We start from the raw sequence: 19,671 nt of genomic DNA on the forward strand, positions 1-19,671 counted from the left end.
AAACAAAACAAAACAAAACACAGAGTGCATCTGGAAAAGCCTTAGAGTTGACTTTTCTTTCAATACATTTTACAAGGTGTTGTGGAATAATGGAGGGACACCTGCACTGAGAATCAGGGGACCTGAGTGCTAATTCTGGTTTTGCTAGTAAATCTTTGCAACCTGGGCAAGTCACCTTCCCACTTTGGGCTCTAGGATTATATTCGATCAAGTGATGATGTACTAGATGTTTTCTCGTGTCTCCTCCAGCTCTCACCTGCACTTATTCAGTGTTCCCAATCCTATGAGAATTGACCGATCCAAAGACTTTTGAGAATTTAAGTATCAGAATAGCCATGTTCTTCACTTCGTGTTCATAGTGATGCTCTCTAATACTTGTAAGAACACCAAGTGTGTTTTTTAAAATATTTAGTTTCCTTGCATATACAGTGCAAGGAAATCTTACCCAACTTAATTGAAATGGTTTCTTCCACTGTTACAAACATGCATTTAACTTAGTCAATTCTGGGCTATAAAGGCCCTGAAAATGTAGGAACTTTCTGTTTTCCAAACTGCTTTTGTTGAGTTTTTAATTTGTGTCTTTTTTTTTTTAATCAATTTTATGCAACTAAGAAAGTCTAATCTGTTATTGGTGCCCAGGGGTTTTTGTTTAGAGAATTTCTCCTCTTCCCTTTATTTCTCAGTTGGTGCTAATATTCTACCCTGGGCAGTACTCCAAATGTCAGGCTACTGCTATAGCACAGACAGTCTTTTCGATAGATTCTGGGCAGGTAGTGTTATGTGCGTTGTGAAACTCATGCATTTCTGATAGCGTTCCAGTATTTCATGTTGGAAATGTCGGATAGCACTTTTGTGAAATAGGAAAGTTATCTCACGTCTCTCTGCTTCTCTCTGTTCCCTGGTTAAGCACTCTTTACATCTTGTTCACTCTCTCACAGTAGGCTTTTACGTTGCCTCAGTAATTATCTTTTCCTTTGGATGCATCCTATACCCTGTTGCCTGCATAACCTAAACATTCAGCATGAGGAACGTCTGCCCTGTAGAAACCTTTAATGCCATTCGCCAGGTGTTTAATGTTATCTTCATCCCAGCCTGACTGACTCATTGGCCTCGTTGCTACCAATCTCCTTCATAGATCCCTCCAACCCAGCCATGCTGAATCTACCACCAGCCATTCTCCAAAACATCTTAGACTGTGTAAGCACATCGTCTCTGTTCATACCGCCTTGCTGCCTGGAAAGACACTCTCATCTTTCCTCTCCCCACCCCTTTACTCGCCCATCCTGTGGGGCCACCTCAGTGCCTCTTCCTTCCTGAAGCACCTCTCAGTTCCCTCCATGCTTCCTTGATGGCACTTTTTGCATATCAGAAATAACCATCTTTACTCTCCTGGTCCTCTTTCCCTCTTTGCCTTGAATGACATAGATGCTGATGTTGAACAGTGAATATAGGAGCGGTACTCATTCATCGTTGCTCTGACCTCAGCCACACGCTAGGATCTCATGTGCTGTATTTTATAAGTGTGTTTTGACTCGAAAGGAGGTTTAGTGGAATATTGTCACAGACTAGGATTGTTTTCTCCCCGACTGGTGCAGTCTTGAAAAGGGGAGAGAATTTTGACACCGCAGACTTCTGAGTTGCGATAGGAGGCCGAGAAGTCCCTGGGGGAAGCTGCATCTGACCATATTGTCAGCATCCCTTCCCTCCTGGGAGCTGCCATGAGCTTATAAATGTTTTTGGAGAATGGAGGTGTCATGCTTCTGTGGGAGGAGACTTACTGATGGCCGTCTAGCAAATGCCGAGTGAAATTCATTGCAAATATCAAATGGGCCATTTTCCTACCCATTAAAGACTGTTCTTTAAATTTTTTTTAATTGATTAATTTTTAGAGACAGGATCTTGCTCTCTTTCCCAGGCTGAAGTGCAGTGGTGTAATCATAGCTCACTGCAGCCTTGAACTCCTGCCCTCAAGTGATCTTCCTGTCTCCCAAAGTGCTGGGATTACAGGCACGAGCCACTGTGCGCCACGTTCTGAATCTGACCTTGGGCCACCCCTCTTGCCTCCTTTTCCGCTACTTCCCAGTAATGAACCCTTAGCCCCAGGCAGGCCTGCCTGCTTTATGATCCCCACCTCCCTCCCATCCACACCTCAACACTTTGTCCATGCTTCCCCTCTGCAGGTCAGTCCTCTCCTGCCTTCAGCATAGATTTAGGGTCTGCTGTTGGCTAGGCACTTTCAGGGATCTACCTGTAAACACAAAACATGCAAAAAACATCCCTGCTCGTGGAGCTTGTGTTATGACATATGGGCTGTGCTTTCTTGTTTCTTTCACTTGTCCAGATTCTAGAACAAGTTTGCCTTTCCCTGGAAGCCATGGCTCGACCCTGGTTCTTTTCTTCAAAATTCTTGGGGGCACTGGTTTCCTGTTCCTCCCCTTTGAAATACACTGCCTTGTATTTTTGCACTTTTTATATGTGAGGATCTTACCTCCTCAAGTACATTTGAAGCTTCTTGAGGGCAGACACCATGTCATTTGTCCATGAGAGAGTGTGCACCAAGGTTTATATACTCCGTATGTATACAACCTTAAAGATTAATATTTAAATTCCTGAACTGACCATAGGACTTTGCAGTTAGGGACCTGATAAATATTTTTAATTGATTTAATGGTGTTTATTGCTCTCTGCTTTTTCAAGTGGAGCAGCTCCAAGAGCGTGCGAGACCGTTAGTCATCAAGCATTTATTAAGATCCTCCCTGTGTCACTATGTGGCACTAATATTTAATCTGCTGCCAAGGATGCAGGCAAGTGCCAAGCACAACCTCTGCCCACACTTCATCAACTGAGCAAATCACCTCTGCGGTCCTCAGTGTGATGTTTGTAAATCTCTACTGTAACACCAAAGCTGTTATTCAAAGATGCAAGAGGCACGGGGCAAGGAGGAGGGATGGCTGCATGTGATTCTTGAGCTCATCTTGCCATCAGATACCGAGATCTAAAGCATCAGCAGACCTTTCTTGTCTTTATTTCTCAGTGGAGGCCAACAGTGTCCATTATGAAACCCATCGTACTCTCAGTAGGGCAGCAAGATGAGCTTGTGGTGGTTTTCCCTGACCATGTACATTCTTTATCATGGTCCTTCAATAAAAGTCTACTCAGGGGCAGTCGTTAGGGGTCATAGACCCCAGCAGAAGCAACTTCTACGGGAGACCCCACTTGTGAACTTGACCTCATTGGTCCATGCGCCAAGTAAGCAGATTGTGTTCAATCTAAATTTAAAAATTGAGATATAGGTTTTAACATTTTTTTGCTTACAGTGGCTTTTTTAATAATCAAGAGGTAGCACGTGTTGTTGAAAGAACAGACTTTCGACAACAACAATGGTTGTTGAAGAGGATGTAGCAAGTCTGTAGAACAGCATACATAAAAGTGTAAACGGTAAAACTGACTTTCAGTGGCTGAAAGAACAGACTTGAGAGCCAGCTGCCTTGGGTTCAAATCCCGTCTCTGCCGTTTACCAGCTCTGTGAGCTTCAGGAAGAGCGTTCCCCTCTTTAAGTGGGGATCATACCATTACTTAACTTCCAGAGTCCTTGTGAAGATTATGTAAATTTCTTAGTACAGACATACTAGGCCCATATATAGATGAAAACATGCTTGCTTGGATATTAGAAATTATGACTACATTTTTATTTGTACATTCTCATCCGTTTTCTTCGAGTATTTGGATTTTTTTTCTTTCTCCACATATTTAACCTTTCATAGATCATAGAAGAAACTTGTATCTTTAACTGTCAGGAGGTGTTACAGTGACCCAGGGCTTCCCAGAAGGCTCTTACATTGCCACGACTACAGATATGTCTGTTTAGATCTTAATTTGTAATACATTTGTTATATGCTTCCATCATTGCATTCTTAAGGTGCGTGTGCTTATCAGGCACCCTGTCTGACCTTACAGTGATCAGACCATGCCCGACAGGAATGGGCTGGATTACATGGGTTTGGGTGGATTTATAACCAACAACACAGCCAAACTTAAAGAGGTTTGATGAAGGGTGAGTGGCTTTGGTTGGAGGCCCTGGTGCTGGGTCCTAGGCTCAGTCTGTGGCATGGATGAGAAGCTAGTGGCTTATCAAAGAGGAGAGAAAATAATACACTAGAAGGGAAAATCAAGACCATATTTGGTTAAGTATGTGGAGAAAGAAAAAAAACAAATACTTGAAGAAAAGGGATGAGAACGTATAAATAATAATGTAGTCATAATTTCTAATATCCAAGCATGTATGTTTTCATCTATATATGGCCTATTAGGTCCTTATATGCTTCTGATCAAGCATACAAGGTAAAATCGATGAGGCTGTTAAAAAGTGCATCAGTAGCAGTTGGTGTGGAACACATTCTCAAGGGGGTCATAGGGTGACAGATAGTCCAGGACAGGGAGGAGATGGTGCCACAGGGAGGATTTAGCAGGAGGATGCCACATCGTTGGAGGGAAATGGATACGCCAGACCAGAGCAAAGGGGGGACCCGAGGAGGGCAGAGGATGTGAAAAGCGTCAGGTGGTTGAGGGCATGGAAGATGTTTTATTTAATAACATTCAAAGCAAGCATCTCAGTGGATCAGTAGATGAATATATAGTCTGCATGCCTGCGGAGTGTCCCAGACTCTAGGCAGCTAGAGAAGAGCTGATCTGGGCACGGGGACCTGGTTAGTGTTTGTAGCTATCGGATGGGTGATGGCGCAGAAGAGGGTTATACGTTTTGTAGCCTCCCGAGGACAGAATGGACGTCACTGTGCAGGGGTGACAAGAGATGCTGACTTGGACTCAACTCGCAGGGGGGCCTTTGCCAGAGCCTGAGCTCTGTTGGGGGAGGTTCTGGAGGACAGGCTGAATCACCAGAGTCAGGAGCGGATAGGATGCTCTCAGGATTTTAGCCGGGAGACCCACATGGGGACCTCTGTAACTCTGAGTTTTGGGGGCGCCTTATGAAGAGCTTCAGTGCATTTCCCATCTTTGCTGGCACCCCACATTTTGTGCCCCTGGTAGCTGAGCTGCTGGATTCATGAGGATGTGGGAGAATTTGCTGCACAGTCATCTGCCACCCACCTCTGTGGGTTTCTGAGAATGAGATAATTTTTCGGTTATCTGGATCCCGAGCGGAAGCAGCGAGCGGTGCCTGTTTTGGTGTTACGCGGTTTGGGAGTTTGGCAGTAGCAGTACCACTGCCATGGGATTCGTTTCCTTGGCCTCTCCGACTCCATTTTTCTCGGGTTTTATGTGGCTGCTCTACTCCTTCCATTCTGTCCTCTCTCTCAACTGCCGACCCCGTTTTCCTCCTGAGATGTTTACGTGTTGCTTCTTGCACTCTAAATAAAGACTAAATGTTTTCTCTGCTGGCACAAGTTCCTCTGTGTGTGTGTGTCGGTGTGTAAATGCATGTCCACAGGTGTACGCATGAGTGATTCAGCCTGGGGTTCACAATGAGCGTGGCACCCGTAGTGCAATGAAAAGGACATTTTTATGCAGATACGTCATTCATTTTCACCTTGCTGATCTTAGCCGTAGACGTTTTTAAGAAAAAGCGGAGGAAACAGCCACCCCCCAAATCCCACGAATCCTACTTCTGGGTGAGACTGGAATTGTGTGGTAAGCGCAGGAGAGGCTCCTGCTGAGAGCGAGTTCCTGACATAGTGACCTCATTCCCAACGCCGCCCTCCTCGCAGCGGCAGAAGCCGCACTGGCTGGTGCTGGCTGAGCTCCACCGCTGCCCGGGCTGCGAGCCTGACGTCTGTGTGTTGGGAATGACAAGACCCAGGCTTGCAAAGACTTGCACGGCAACTGGAATTTATGACAAATCGCTCACTGCAGCTAAACTTTGATACAGTGTACAGTAGAACCGCCTGTTACACACAGGAGGGAGATGCGTCCTTCGTCACAATGCAAAGCCAGCCTTAACACAAAATAGGAAAATGTGGCAGGTCTCTAATTACGGACTGGTGAGTATATGACGCCAGATCAATTTTAATGTGTGTGTTCTCTCTTCAAGCATCTGGAGGTATGTGCCCTTTTTACCTTTTTCATGTGAGTTGGTGCTAATGCATGGGAGGGGACCTGGGCCCCTTGGAGAGGAGAATATGCCCCTCGACACCCCGCGCCTGGGGTACATTCCGACCTCGCGTCTCTGCACTGCACAGACAAAGGAGACTGCACAGACAAACAGAGGCTGTAGCTTTTCTTGGAGCGATGACTCATTTCAGTTCACAAAGGATTCTGGGCAGGGCAGTGAGAAGTCAGGTTGGCTGATCCGTCCCTGTGACTTCACTTTGCAGAGAACAAGCAGAAGAGGAGTGACACTGCAGATTCCGAGGCACTGCAGTGGGATGTTGGCTCAGCAAGTGGCTGTGATGTATGGGATAGGCATGGAACAGGATTCCAGCTGTTCCATGCTAATAGGATAAAAGAATGGTAAAGAGGATTCCTTTTTTTTTTTTCCCTCCTCAAAACGTTACCAGCAAAGTACATTCAGAGAGCCTTTTTAAGGTGCCTTTTGCCAGCTTTTGAACTGAACTTGTACCAGTATCTCAAGCCCTGAATTGTAAGAAGAGCTGAGAGTTCTGGAACTCATTTTTAAAAAGTAGATCTACGAAGGTAAAGTACCAGATTCCTGTTGTGTTCCACGGGCCCTCAGTAGCCAATCTGAAATGCTCATTTAGGATACTATGACTTGAAAGTTTACTCTTTCTTCTTATTCCAGATTCTAGGACGTCCATTTCTGTTACTGGCTCCTTCTTGTGCTTGGATGCAGCTCCCTAGCATGCACCAGGCTTTAGCGTCAACGCTACCTGGGGGATGGAGCCAGTCCAGAAAGGGCCAGGTAGGTTTCCCCTGCTTTTATTTCAAGAGTTGTTGTGTGCGAAGGAATATGGTGAAATGTCAGCACCACCTGTGAAGAGGGTGCACGGTCCTCTGAGAAGTCTTGCTGTTCCGCTCCTCCCGCAGCCTCAATCTTAGGCAGTCCGGGTCCTCCTCCTGTGGACTGTCCACCACACATGACCTCACCAGCACGGGTCATCCCAGCGCTGCTCATGGGAACCGAGAAGTCCACAGCAATAGGAAATAATCAGACTGCCCCAGATTTCCCTCAGCTGTATATCTATCTCGCTCGCTGCTCTGAGGGAGGCATTCAGTAAATAGTATTTGACATTTTTCCTGGGTTTTTTTTTTGTTTGTTTGTTTGTTTGGTTTGGTTTGGTTTGGTTTTTTGAGATAGAGTTTTGCTCTTGTTGCCCAGGCTGGAGTGCAATAGTGCGATCTCAGCTCGCTGCAACCTCCGCTTCCCAGGTTCAAGCGATTCTCCTGCTTCAGCCTCTTGAGTAGCTGGGATTACAGGCACACGCCACCACACCCGGCTGATTTTGTATTTTTAGTAGGGACGGGGTTTCTCCGCATTGGTCAGGCTGGTCTCGAACTCCTGACCTCTGTTGATCTGGCTGCCTCAGTCTCCCAAAGTGTTGGGGTTACAGGCATGAGCCACTGTGCCCGGCCTCGACATTTTTTCTTACCAATTAATATACAGTGCCTGAAATTTTGTGTACTGTTTGGCCTGTTAACCTACATGCAATGCACTAAAATCCAAGAAAGCCTGATTTATGTGCCCAGGGACTGTTTCCAAGACTAACATCATATTGAGGCTGCTGTTAACTGCTAAGGAAGTAAGCATAGTTCATCATAGTCTGCTTTAGGATTCAGATTATGACAGAGCTGTTTTCTTACAACATCCAGGGGCTTTTCACACAAAAGCTTTCTAAAAAAACATGACAACAAAATGGAAAATTTTGGTCCTCAAAAGTACATTACCTGCTTCATTTCCAAAGTGAGGCTTGGCACATCTGAAAGCGTGGCTTTACCCCTCATCACATGGATGGTTTCAGGACTGTTAAAGATATTTCTGAGAGTGGTGAATCCCGTATGTAATTGGTAAGAATTTTTAGAACATTTTTAAAGGCAGATGTTCAAGACCCCTTGAACATCTTCTTTCTCTTCGCAGTCACATCCATCTCATAGCTCACCCTCTCACAGAAGAAAAGAGAGCATGTTTCCTTTCTTCACTGTCGGACGTCTCTTCTTTCTGCATAGCATTTTGCATCTTCAGAGCACCGTTGAGGATGCTGAGTCAGGTTTAAAGGATGTTTGGTCAGAAAAAACACAAGCATGGTATGTTGCAAATATAGTTCCATCATGTCCTCACACCCATCGATTCTACCCGTCCTTAAGGACCTACTCCAAATCTCTCTCCCCTGGAAAGTTCTCCCTAATCACCCCAACAGGAGGTCATTTCTAAATCCTTGAAACTCCCATTATAGAGTTAATTTTCTAGTCATTCATGTGTTTTCTTGGTATAGCTCTTCTAAGGGTGTTTTGAACAGCAATGTGTATATTTCATGATGGTTTATATTTTCACACATGTGTATCTTGTATTCTCACCTAAATTGTAATCTCATTGAAGGCAGAGATCAAGATTTATGCTTTTTTCTGCTATCTACATCTCCTAGCAGTTCCCTATACATGGAAACCTTTCAATAAATAGTTGAATAGGAAGAGGGGCAGTTTAAAAAGCAGGAATTTTTTTTTTTTTTTTTTTTTTTGGTCATAGAGGGTTAGAATGATCTGGTTTTGCTAATTTTAAGAATCTTCACAGGGTATATTCAGGCTAAGGTGGACCTCAGGAGTCACTCATGCCACTCTAGAAGTTGTGATGGTTCTTACCTTGAGACAGTGTCACAGCCAGGAAAGCTGCCTTACCCTGCTTGTAAAGGACTGTTGCCGTTAAGGACAAATGAGCATGTAAGGCCCTTAAATATGAACGTTGATCACGGTTTGCTTGAATTGTATTGGACAAGCCATCCTTAAGTTATAAGGAGTGTGCTGAATTCGGAGAGTTTACGTGAAAGTCACTTTTTTCACTCCTACAGGACATTTTCCTTAGAAGAGAGAGTCAAAATAGTTACTAATAATTCAGGTCATATCAGAAATTACTTAACTCCTAGTGTCACTGATGTTTAGTACTAAGACTACTTATTGAGTTTCCTTTCCCTTTCTTAGGTAATGGATTGGCCCAACCTAAGTTTTGAAATAGGTCAACATCCTTTGATATCCTTGTAATTCTCTGTCCACACTATTTCCCATCTCCTAGTGCCTTTTTCTCTCCAAACTCCCTAGTGTGATGCATGTTTGCACTCCCAGCCTGGTGATGCATCCCAAATGCTATGTGTTCTATGTATCTAATTAAAGTAATCTGATTAAACTACTTCATACTAGTATAAGAAAGACCTCTGCACTCTTAGCCTTCCCAAAGATATTTTAGTTTTTTAAAAAGGCTTATTTTTAGGACCAAACAAATTTTCCCTTGGTGGAAATTCAAACACTGTAAATGGGTAAATTGGATAAATCTAGATGGGCTTGGGGAAGATTTTTTTTTTTTTTTTGACGGAGTCTTTCCTTGTTTCCCAGGCTGGAGTGCAATGGTACGATCTTGGCTCACTGCAACCTCCGCCTCCCGGATTCAAGTGATTCTCCTGCCTCAGCCTCCCGAGTAGCTGGGATTACAGGCATCTGCCACCACGCCTGGCCCATTTTTTGTATTTTTAGTAGAGATGGGGTTTCTCCATGTTGGCCAGGCTGGTCTTGAACTCCTGACCTGAGTTGATCCACCCGCCTCGGCCTCCCAAAGTGCTGGGATTAGAAGCATGAGCCACCGCGCCTGGCCAGGGAAGATATTTTTAATACTAGCTACTATTTATTAAACATGTATTAGGTCTCAGGGACAGGGTAAGCACTCAACATCCATTATCTCATTTAATCCCCTCAGTGAGTCTACAAGGTAAACGTGATTATGTATACTTTACAAAAGAAGAAATTGAAACTCAAAAAATTAAATAATTTGCCCCAAATCGCACAACCAATGAGGAGCAGAACTGGGCTCTGAACCTAAAGTTTTGACTACAAAGCCCATGGCCTTTACCACCATCTTGTAATGCTGAATTGAAGAGAGAAAAGTTACTTAATTGTACAGTGACTTGGAAGTTTCCTCTGTGTATCTGATCTGATCCCCCATCCTTTCTTTCATGCCTCTGAATTCTGACATAGTCCTTTCATAATGGCCTCCATGGCAGCTGGAAGGGGTAGGAGGGTGTTCGGTTTTAGGGGGGTTGGTTGGTAGCAGTCAATCGGTGTAATTTTGTTGTAATTTGGGAACTGTCAACCTGTCCATATTTGTAGTTTATTTAATTAGGCCTTCCTGTCCTATTACAATTGTATTTTACAGAAATCAGTCCCACTGCAGTTGTCATCCCTAAACTGGTAAAGCAGAGAATGCAAAGGCTGAGAAACAGCTCTGGTGATTCTGACTTAAAAAGAGGGAAAGTGAATGTATTACCTAGAGTTGTTAGACTGATTTATTAAGCTGAAGTTGGGAAATATCATCAGTGGAAATCGCAGCATCTAATGTCTAGTGTTAGGCCAGGTTATGCTGCAGAATGAACATGAAAGAGAAGTACAGGGTGGCTTAAAACAGGAATTTATGTTCTGTCCTATGTGATCCACTTAAGGAAAAAGAAGACATCATATTACACAGGCGCTCTTGTTGGTCAGAATTTCAGGACATCTGGGAGATCTTACTAATTGTTATCATCTAGGACTGGTATTTCATCATGATTTTATCCCTGTTGGTAAGTGGCTTTAACTTCATTCCGGTTGAAGGACTGGAGCACAAGTGGCAGCTGGTGTTGGAAAACATCTTGCAAGGTAGCAGGGCCTTGCCTCTTCTTGTCTATGTATGTAGGACCTTTTGATTCTACAAGCATTTGAGGACCTGCCGTGTAAAAGCATTCGGCTAGGTTTTATTTCAGGTGCCTGACACATACCACCGTGGGCGTGGTTGATGGGTTATAGCGTGGAGCCTTAGCAAAGGCGTTAATTACGGAATTAACCTGATCGGTCCCAGGGCTCATATTCCATCCTACCTTTTCTGCTGTGCGTCTATTGCAAATAGCTAAATGGTCCAACAAAAGTGTTCGTTGTTCCTATCGGAGACATCACGAATCACCTCTGGTGGTGGGGAAGGTGGCTCTTGGCCAGGGCGCTCTCACCTACCCCTGCCCGCGAGGATGGCCCCTTTCTGCCCGATGCTCTACCCTTTCTGCCTTGTCTGTCTCTGCTTGTTCTGTGATAACCTTTTACCTGTAGTCAAATCTCAGTAACAAGAGCAATAGCTAATATGACTAACGAAGGGTTGCGGCCTGGGAAGATCATGAGTTTCTTCTGTAGACCAATGAGCCAATTAATTCGTTACTTCACATAGTGGCATTAGCCAGACTGATCAGCACAAAGGCTTGGGTGATGTGGGGGATGTTAACTCATTCTTTTGGGTGCCCTTAGCCACCATGGTTACTCTTGTTTAACTCTATTCCCATTAGAAGTTTCTTAGTAAGTAATAGCTAATGGACACCAGTATTTCAGTATGATTAATGAGTGTCTTCTGTTTATGGTCTCTTTTGATTGAAATGATTTACTCAAATAATAGCTTAGGAATTGGACTTGCTTTAAGATACCCATTAGGTGTTGAAGTAAAGCATTGGGAAACGTTTAAAAAGTTGTTATGGAATCTCTAAATATTCTAAAATTCCTTTTTTATGCTGTTGCCTTCAGTTGACTATTGCCATCAGGCTCAGCCTTCAACTTTTGAAATGAGCGGCATTTGAAACAAACCTACAGTAAACTAGTAAAAGTGCCTTTTCATTGCTGGTTTTCTTCTGAATGTCAAATACAAACATTCGAAAGTCAAGAATAGTCATCTGGTTTCAAAGGAAAGCTGCTTAAAACGCGAGCATGTGAGGTAATGGGAGCCGTCTGCTCTGCCCCCACCGGATGGGTGCTGTGGTCTTCAAGAGAGCGCATAAGAAAGAAGTATGTGGGGTTTTTTTTAGAGCAGCTTTTTAAAAAATATCGTAGTAGGCCTTCTGTTAAAAGAGCCAAACAGCATTAATACATAAAATTGGGGTTAATGAATTGAATTAAATTGTAAAACACAAGATTTGTCTGAGGTGCTGCATCCGAGAAGTTGTTCAGTTAACTGCAACCCCAGAAAGCGGGTGATTTCCCCAAGCCCAAGGGCATTTAAGATAAAACTTGGCAACAGAATCGCTTTCTGAAGAGTTTGTTGAGAGGAATAGAGTTGTGTTGTCCCCGTGCCCATAGTGCATTTTACAGACATGTTTGACTATTTTTATGAGGAATCACAGTATCCACTACTTGTGGTAATTTTATTGGCATCCATCATTCTAACTTGCTTGTTAATTTTGGCTGTACAGAGAACAAAAGGGGCACACATTAGTCCTGAGGAACAAAGCTGAGCAAGACTTTGAATTTAGAAAGAGAAAATGATGAAGCCTTTATTGTAAGGAAAGAAAAAATTACTAGCCAGTATATGGAGCCATTTCTTTGAAAATTAAAGCCCAACTTTTTCAGATCAGATGAGTGTTAAAATAGTGTCCCCAGCATGATGGAAGCAGAGCTAGACACCCGTACTATATGATGCTTTTATGCCAGAATTCTGCTGCATTAATAGAGGATCATAGGATTTAGGAGCCTGAAGGAATCTTTGAAATCATTTCATCCAAACTCTCATTTTACAGATGAGGAAACAGGCGCAGAGCAGATAATTGTATTGTGTTTTAAGAGACTGAGTACTTATCAAAATATCTCTTGAATGCTTTTTTTTATATTGGGAATTTCTCAATCATAAACTAGTACAGTTTCAGAACCACATTCGTAAGTGGGTTGTTTTGGTACAAGAACTTCATTAATGTCAAAGATAACTCTTCAACCCAGAGAATAGATTACATTAACATTTGCAATGAAAAATAGTACCTTAAAAGGAAAACAGGGTAATTCATATGGAATGTTGGTGCTTGAAAAAAAAATTATTTAAAGAAAGCTAAGATAGAGGATGGAGGCTGGTACTTTCCAGGCTGTTCACTGTGATGCAGTTCGCCTGGGGAAATTCTGGCTTTCCTTTTCTTACACAGTTGTATGAGGATGGGTGCTTTAAGATGAAATGACATAGTTTTATGTTGGCTTCTGTAGCAGGTATCTTTTGGAAAGCCACCGATGTCACCCAGGAAGGAGCAAGTGTAAGCTGTCGTGAAAGTCACATCCCAGGAGTGGTGCTGGCCTCCTGCATGTGCACAGGCTGAGGAGTTCCTGGAACCTCAGTTAATGACTGCAAAAAGTGAAAATGCCATTTATAAAGGACAGGGCTTTATAATAGTCCTTTTTTTTTTTTTTTTTTTTTTTTTTTGCACAAATAGAACCGAGATAAGAACAGTTTTCGAACTTGAGTGCTTAAAGGTATTTGATGTATAATAGGCATTCAGATAGTTCTTGAAAGGATGAATTATGTGAGAGAGAGTTTTTTTGAAATAACTCCAACTAAAATAACGGGCCAAAAGTTGGAAGGGGAAAATAGATAGAGGGATTTAAATAGTGAAAATGGATGCGCTTGATAAAGCTATTTCCTGAGGTAGGGGTGACTAGCTGTAGACAATCCAAGAGCAGGTTGGCGTCTGCAGGACCTCTGCCTGTTGTCCGTTGCGAGCGATTTCAGGAGTCACCAGCTCTTTCTCCACAGTTGCACGAGAGTGATTTTCTCATACAAGCATATCATGTGATTTGTCTGTATGAAAACATGGGCAGTGCCCCGTCAGCATCAAGAATAAGATCTAAGCCTTCTTGTCTTGTCAACCAGGATCTGGCCCCTATTTTTCTCTGTATCTCACCACTAGCCTGCCCCAGGGGAGCCTGAACCTGCCGCAGCTCCCCAGGCTCAGCTCCCCAGGCTGCCTGGGCTCAGCATGCTGCCCCTGCCCCCCCACCCCTGGCCCCACCGCCTTGCTGGCTGGGCTGTTCCGCCTCTCCTGGAGGGGGGTCCAGTTTCCACGCCCCTCATCATCCACCCGGCTACTTTTTCTCTTCATGCCAGTCAGCTGACAATGACCTCACATGAAAGCAGTATCCACATTTTCACTCATGCATTTTAAATGTTAAATACTCTTAAAACAGAAGTTTACTTACAATTGTAATATTTTCATGTCTTTTCACATTTTAAGCTCACTTAAAAATCTATGGAATGCTTCCTCTGTCCAAGGCACTGAGTTTGGTTTTATCTGAAATAGCCTAGATTTGACAAAAGTCCTCTGAGCACTGTACTTAAATGGATGTTTGTAAGAAAATAAAGCTGAACTAAAACGTATCTACTCCTTTTTTAGAACAATAGGACAGAATTATAGCAGTTTAGAAAGAATTTTTTAGCTGACAAAGTGCCAATGTGCTTTAAGATGAGCTGTCGTTTTGAATGTGTTCTGAGCTAATTCTGACGATAGAAAAATCCATCCTATAAATTATAGACAAGTAAGTTATAATTCAGACTTCATGAAAAATATGGTAGTTTCTGTAGATTATGTAGATTATCGTGACCAACAATATTTTAGCAGTACTTACATTCTCTTTTTTCTTCTTTGAAGAAATAAATGTGGTCCAGTAGTTGGAAGAATTTTCTAGTAGCATATCTTAAAAATGACTAGTTGGCTTATTAAGCAGGTTTATGTAAGATCCACAGAAGGTTATGGTAAACTTGAATAATGTTTATGCTGTGTTGAAAGACACCTGTGATTCCTTTAATACAGATCTGAAATGCATGTTCTAAACTTCACTTAATATATAATTATTCTTTTAAAAAATTTACTCATTTTTATTAATTTTTAATTACTTATTGCTATATAATAGTTGTATTACAAAGTTATTTTTCTATCATAACTGCTGTGTTTAGAGGCCTATTTCTCATGCAGTTAATTGGGGGAGTCTTAGAAATTGCATGGCTAAACTTATTTGTTCTCTTTTTGTTTGCTATTATTTAGCAAAAATATTAATAAAATTACAATCCTTTAAGATGGCTAAGAAATTCCTTAGATTATCATGTTAAAAATGGATATTCATTCTTTCAACAAATATTTGTTGGGTAAGCACCACATCATTAGGTGCTGGAAATGTGGCATTCACGTTGCCTTCTGTCATGGAGCTTACACATTCAAGTGGGTGAGACAGACAGTAAACCAGTGAACCAAACCCACATGCACACATGCAGGGAGAGAAGACAGTAAACTCGGCTGCGATGGAATGGCAGTAGACCAGACAGTCAGGTTAGGGCTTTCTGATGAGGTGCCATTTGAATTGAGACCTAAAGCATGAAAAGCCAGTCTTGAAAGGTCAACCCAAGGAGCATCCCAGGCCAAGGGCACAAAAAATACAAAGGCCCTGAGTTGAGGAAATGCCTGACATGTTCAAAGAACAGAGGAGGTTGTGAGTGGCAAGTAGGGATGGAGGTGGGGAGTGGTCCTAGCGTTGGGTGGACAGGCTTAGACCATGTGGGCCCTTGTAGGCCTACCAAGGAGTTCAGCTTCTCTTCTAAGTGCAGTAGGCAGTCCCTGGAGGATTTTATGCGGGGAAGTGGTGTGTTTTTTGTTTTCCTAAGAGGACTTTTGCTGCTCTGTGGAGAGGGGAGTGTTGGAGGCAGGAGGGAAGGCTGAACATCGTCAGGTTCTTATGAGGGACCAGGTGAGAGATGATGGTAGTTTAAGGGAGCTCCAGGGATAGAATCCAGGGGACAGACCAGGAAGCATTTGGGTGTAGACAGGATTGCTGATGGGGTTGGGGATGGGAAAGGAGTTGAAAGTAATATATCTTAGTGCAGCACAAAAATGAGATGAGGTAGAGATATTTATTTAGAACATCCAAATTCCATTTTTTTCTACATTCTGAGTTAAAAGTTATTGCCCATATTCATTATTATAGTGAAACTGAGCTTTTCCAAAGCAAATGCCATTCAGACACACTTAAAGCATGCTGCCTCTTGGAGTTGCCTGCAATGAATGAAAAGAAATTAACTGAGAATATGGCAGTGAAACCAAACAAACTGTTTCAGCTAAACCCATAAGGACAAGCATGATGTAAACCAAAGCAGTTAATTTTGCCAATAGTCATTTCTGTTTTACAGAGTTCGAGTTTCCTCTTATGACCTATACAAAAATCTGGAAATAGTCTGGCCTGCATTTTGGGGATCATATTTAGTATTTTTGTATCTTTCATCTTCTGAGATGTTCTCAGTTATATAATAGGCACACGTTAGAAGGTATTAACCTCTCAAGTGATACCCAAGCCCAGAGTTTCTGAAATCTGCATTGATCCTCTCCCTCTTTGCCAGCTGATCCCATCTTCCTTTTCATATGACTTTAAAAATCATCCCAGGTGACTTTCAGGTCCATGTGGCTAACTTAGCACCTCTGTAAGAAAGCTGGCCTCAGTGCCCCTGTCCTATCCAGTGGAGGTGGAGTGAAAGAGAAGGAACTACAGGCCAGTGTCTCAGACTGTCAGTGCCTGAGCTGTAGGGCCTGCTGTAGGGAGGGCAGAGTCAAACAGGTGAACTTCCCAACTCCCACCTCTGCTGCAGCTCGCATCAGCACTCAGCCAATCTTTACCCATTTCTTATGTATTTATTGATTTAGAGACAGGGTCTTGCTCTGTTGCCTAGGCTGGAGTTCAGTGGCGCCATCTCAGCTCACTGTAGCCTCAACCACCCAGGCTCAAGTGATCTTCCTAGCTCAGCCTCCCAAGCAGCTGGGACCACAGGCGCGTGCCACCATGCCTGGCTAATTTTTGTATTTTTTTGTAGAGATGGGGTCTCGTCATGTTGCCCAGGCTGGTCTCAAACTCCTGGGCTAAAACAGTCTGCCTGCCTTGACCTCTAGAAGTGCTGGGATTACAGGTGTGAGCCACCACGCCCAACCCACATTAGGTTTTAGAGTAAGACTTCATTTGGGCTGGGCATGGTGGCTCACACCTGTAATCCCAGCTCTTTAAGAGGTGGCCAGACTCTAGTCCTAGCTATCTGGAAGGCTGAGGTAGGAGGATCTCTTGAGTTCAAGGTTGCAGTGAGCTATGATTGTGCCATTTCACTCCAGCCTGAGCCACAGAGCCAGACCCTGTCTCAAAAAAGCAAACAAACAAAAAAACAAAAACAAACGAACGAACAAAAAAACTCAGCTTTTTTTGCAGGAAAAAAAAGGATATGACAAATCTTTTCTTTAAGATTTAAATACATTGTTCTAGGCCGTTGCAAACTTGCCCACCGAGGTGGTTCCAGCCCACGTCATTCTGTCATTCTGTCATTTTTGAGTTACCAATATGAATTGAGCTTCACCAGCCAATGAATGAAACTCACATCCCCCAAAATGGCCCCAAGTTCACACAGTCTCGCCTGCTACTGCCCCACAAAATATTACAAGAATTTTTCCGAGGGTGTCTCTTTATGATGCCTGTGACCCATAGGCCCCAGAAATTTGTGGCTTCTAAGCTAGGTCAGTTCCTGGCTTCTGCTGATTTTTCTCCCTTCCTCCTTTTCTGGATGTGGGTACTCCTGTCTCCCTCTGGCCACTGGGACAATGTCTTACCCTCCTCATACCCATTTTGCAGAGAGTGGAGCTACAGTAGAGCCGATGGGAGTCCCATGTGGTCCAGGGAAAGGGGGGCGTTGAACTGAGCTGGGTTTGGGAAGGGGGCGAGGCCTGGGCCTTGGGCACTGGAGTCCTGCTGCTTTGTCCGAGGCACCTGTTGGACTCTCCCCGTACGTGCTGATCTTTATCCCAGGCCCTGCTGCCTGATTTCATCTAGCAAACCATTTCTCATCTAGCCCATCAAAGCAGCAGGTGTTTCCCCATAGGGACTCTGCACTCCTCCTGCAAACTAGGAACTGTGGCTGGGCATGGCTTTAAGTGCCTGATAGTGAGGAGGTTGGTCCACCCCAGAGCAGCCAGACACCTTGTCGGGGAGGGTGTTGCTTAATGCCACAGGCCAACCTGAGTCTCGGTTTTGGTCAACCATGGTAGCTTATTACAAGCATGCTTCGGAAACAAAAAAGGAGAGATTATGTAAGTACATTTAGGAAATCAGATTAGAAACTTAACAGACCCTGTGAGCCCTTCTGTGTTCTACTGTGTTGATAGTTTGCATCCTCTTTGTGTAGGACATCTTTTCAAGTGCAACCTTGGAGAACCCCAGGTATAAAACAGGTGGCACTCAGGTGTCAGGGGCGAACTTTCCTGCCCTCCCAGCCTCTGCTTCTACTGAGGGCACCTCCTTCCCAGAAATATTCCAGGAAATTCTAGGGATCCCTGGAGCATCACTTGAAAATCACTGCACTGTGGTATAAAGACTTGAGAAATGAAGGCAGATATTTGCACTGTAGGTTGACATCTCAAGAGTCACCGTCCATCACCCCTCCAGTGCGGGGTCTTCAGCCTCTCCTGCCTCCACTGGCCCTTATGGTGTGCGGGAAACCTCAATCTCTGAGGGAATTGTAATCTGCCTTCTCCCACTCCTCCCAGGCCATCATCCCCACAGCCACCACACTCATCTTTCTGAAATCCACACCTGCCTTTGGCCTTCCATGGCTCACCACCCCTCATAGAATGCAGAGCTTGGACACTCAGCTCTTTGTTCATGGTCGTCCCTACCTACCTGTCCCCCTTCGCTTCTGTGCCCCAGAAAACATCTGCTTATAGGTCCCAGCCCTGCAGGGACACACCTACTCTTGAGCACTGGGTTCAGATTACACCTCCTTGGTGGAACCTTGGAAATTCCTGCTTCTGAGCCCCACCCTCGCCTCCCCGAGGTGTTATCCTCCCTCGCCTCTCAGCGCCCAGGTGTTTTTCTGTTCTCTTGTGCGCCTGCCACACAACATTGCGAACTTCGATCTACTTGTCTGTCTCCTCCACTGAAATAGAAACTGAGGGCAGAGATGTTTGGGGAGAGGCGCGCACTCACTCTCTGCAGCTCCCATTCCCCCAGCAGATGCGTAAAGGCGTTCAATGTTTGAATGAATGAATCATCAAGTTACACAAATGCAATTTGTCAGGATATGAATGGCAGTTATTAAATAAATCAGCTCCAACTTAATAAAAATGGAAATAAAAGCCTGTTGTTGCAAGACTTTCAGTACTAGGACTATTTAAATGAGATCTCAGATGTTAAAGGGAAGTTTTATTTGTTGAGGAAGTAGGAGCTTCCACTGCGTGTGGAAGTCTTTCCACCTGAGTGGAATTGGCTGTGGCTTCTGTGTTCAGAGTGGAATTGGCAAGCAGCTTCTTTGTTCAGAGCTGACTGTGTTTGTCAGACCAGGACTGGGTGGACGCGTGAAGGCGGGAGGGGTGTGGACGCATGAAGGTGTGTGTCTGACAGATGACCGGGTCTTTTAATGAACCGCTCACTTGAAAATTGTCTTTCTGCAGGTGATGTATCACCAATCAGTATGTCTCCCATCAGTCAGTCTCAGTTTATTCCACTCGGGGAAATCCTCTGCTTGGCCATCTCAGCAATGAACTCAGCAAGAAAACCTGTCACCCAAGAAGCACTGATGGAGCACCTGACCACGTGTTTCCCAGGTAACGAGGCGGGAACGTAGCACTTGCCAGGTGGCGGTGTGCTCTGGTCACTCTAGGACTCACATGGACTGTTCTTCCTATGTTTAAAGAGAATAGGAAAACTGTCTTCCCCAAAACTGAC

The 19,671-nt window shown here is 44.0% G+C and overlaps 1 protein-coding gene across 9 annotated transcripts in view; it reads left to right on the top strand.

The window, feature by feature from the left end:
• The window catches only part of STOX2 (storkhead box 2), a 226,206-nt gene that overhangs the window by 184,845 nt on the left and 21,690 nt on the right, over positions 1-19,671 (top strand). For 6 of the 9 annotated variants that reach the window (XM_063637664.1, XM_063637665.1, XM_063637663.1 and 3 more), the window contains one exon: positions 19,398-19,550. In XM_063637664.1, the coding sequence (XP_063493734.1) occupies positions 19,398-19,550 (153 nt within the window). Of the gene's footprint in view, positions 1-5,811; positions 5,997-6,035; positions 6,649-6,754; positions 6,875-7,448; positions 8,215-19,397; positions 19,551-19,671 lie in introns of those variants that run through there. The other 3 variants (XM_063637666.1, XM_055276515.2, XM_055276512.2) reach the window with 3 other exon arrangements.

This window comes from Symphalangus syndactylus, chromosome 4, assembly GCF_028878055.3.
Source record: "Symphalangus syndactylus isolate Jambi chromosome 4, NHGRI_mSymSyn1-v2.1_pri, whole genome shotgun sequence".
Classification (NCBI taxonomy): domain Eukaryota; kingdom Metazoa; phylum Chordata; class Mammalia; order Primates; family Hylobatidae; genus Symphalangus; species Symphalangus syndactylus.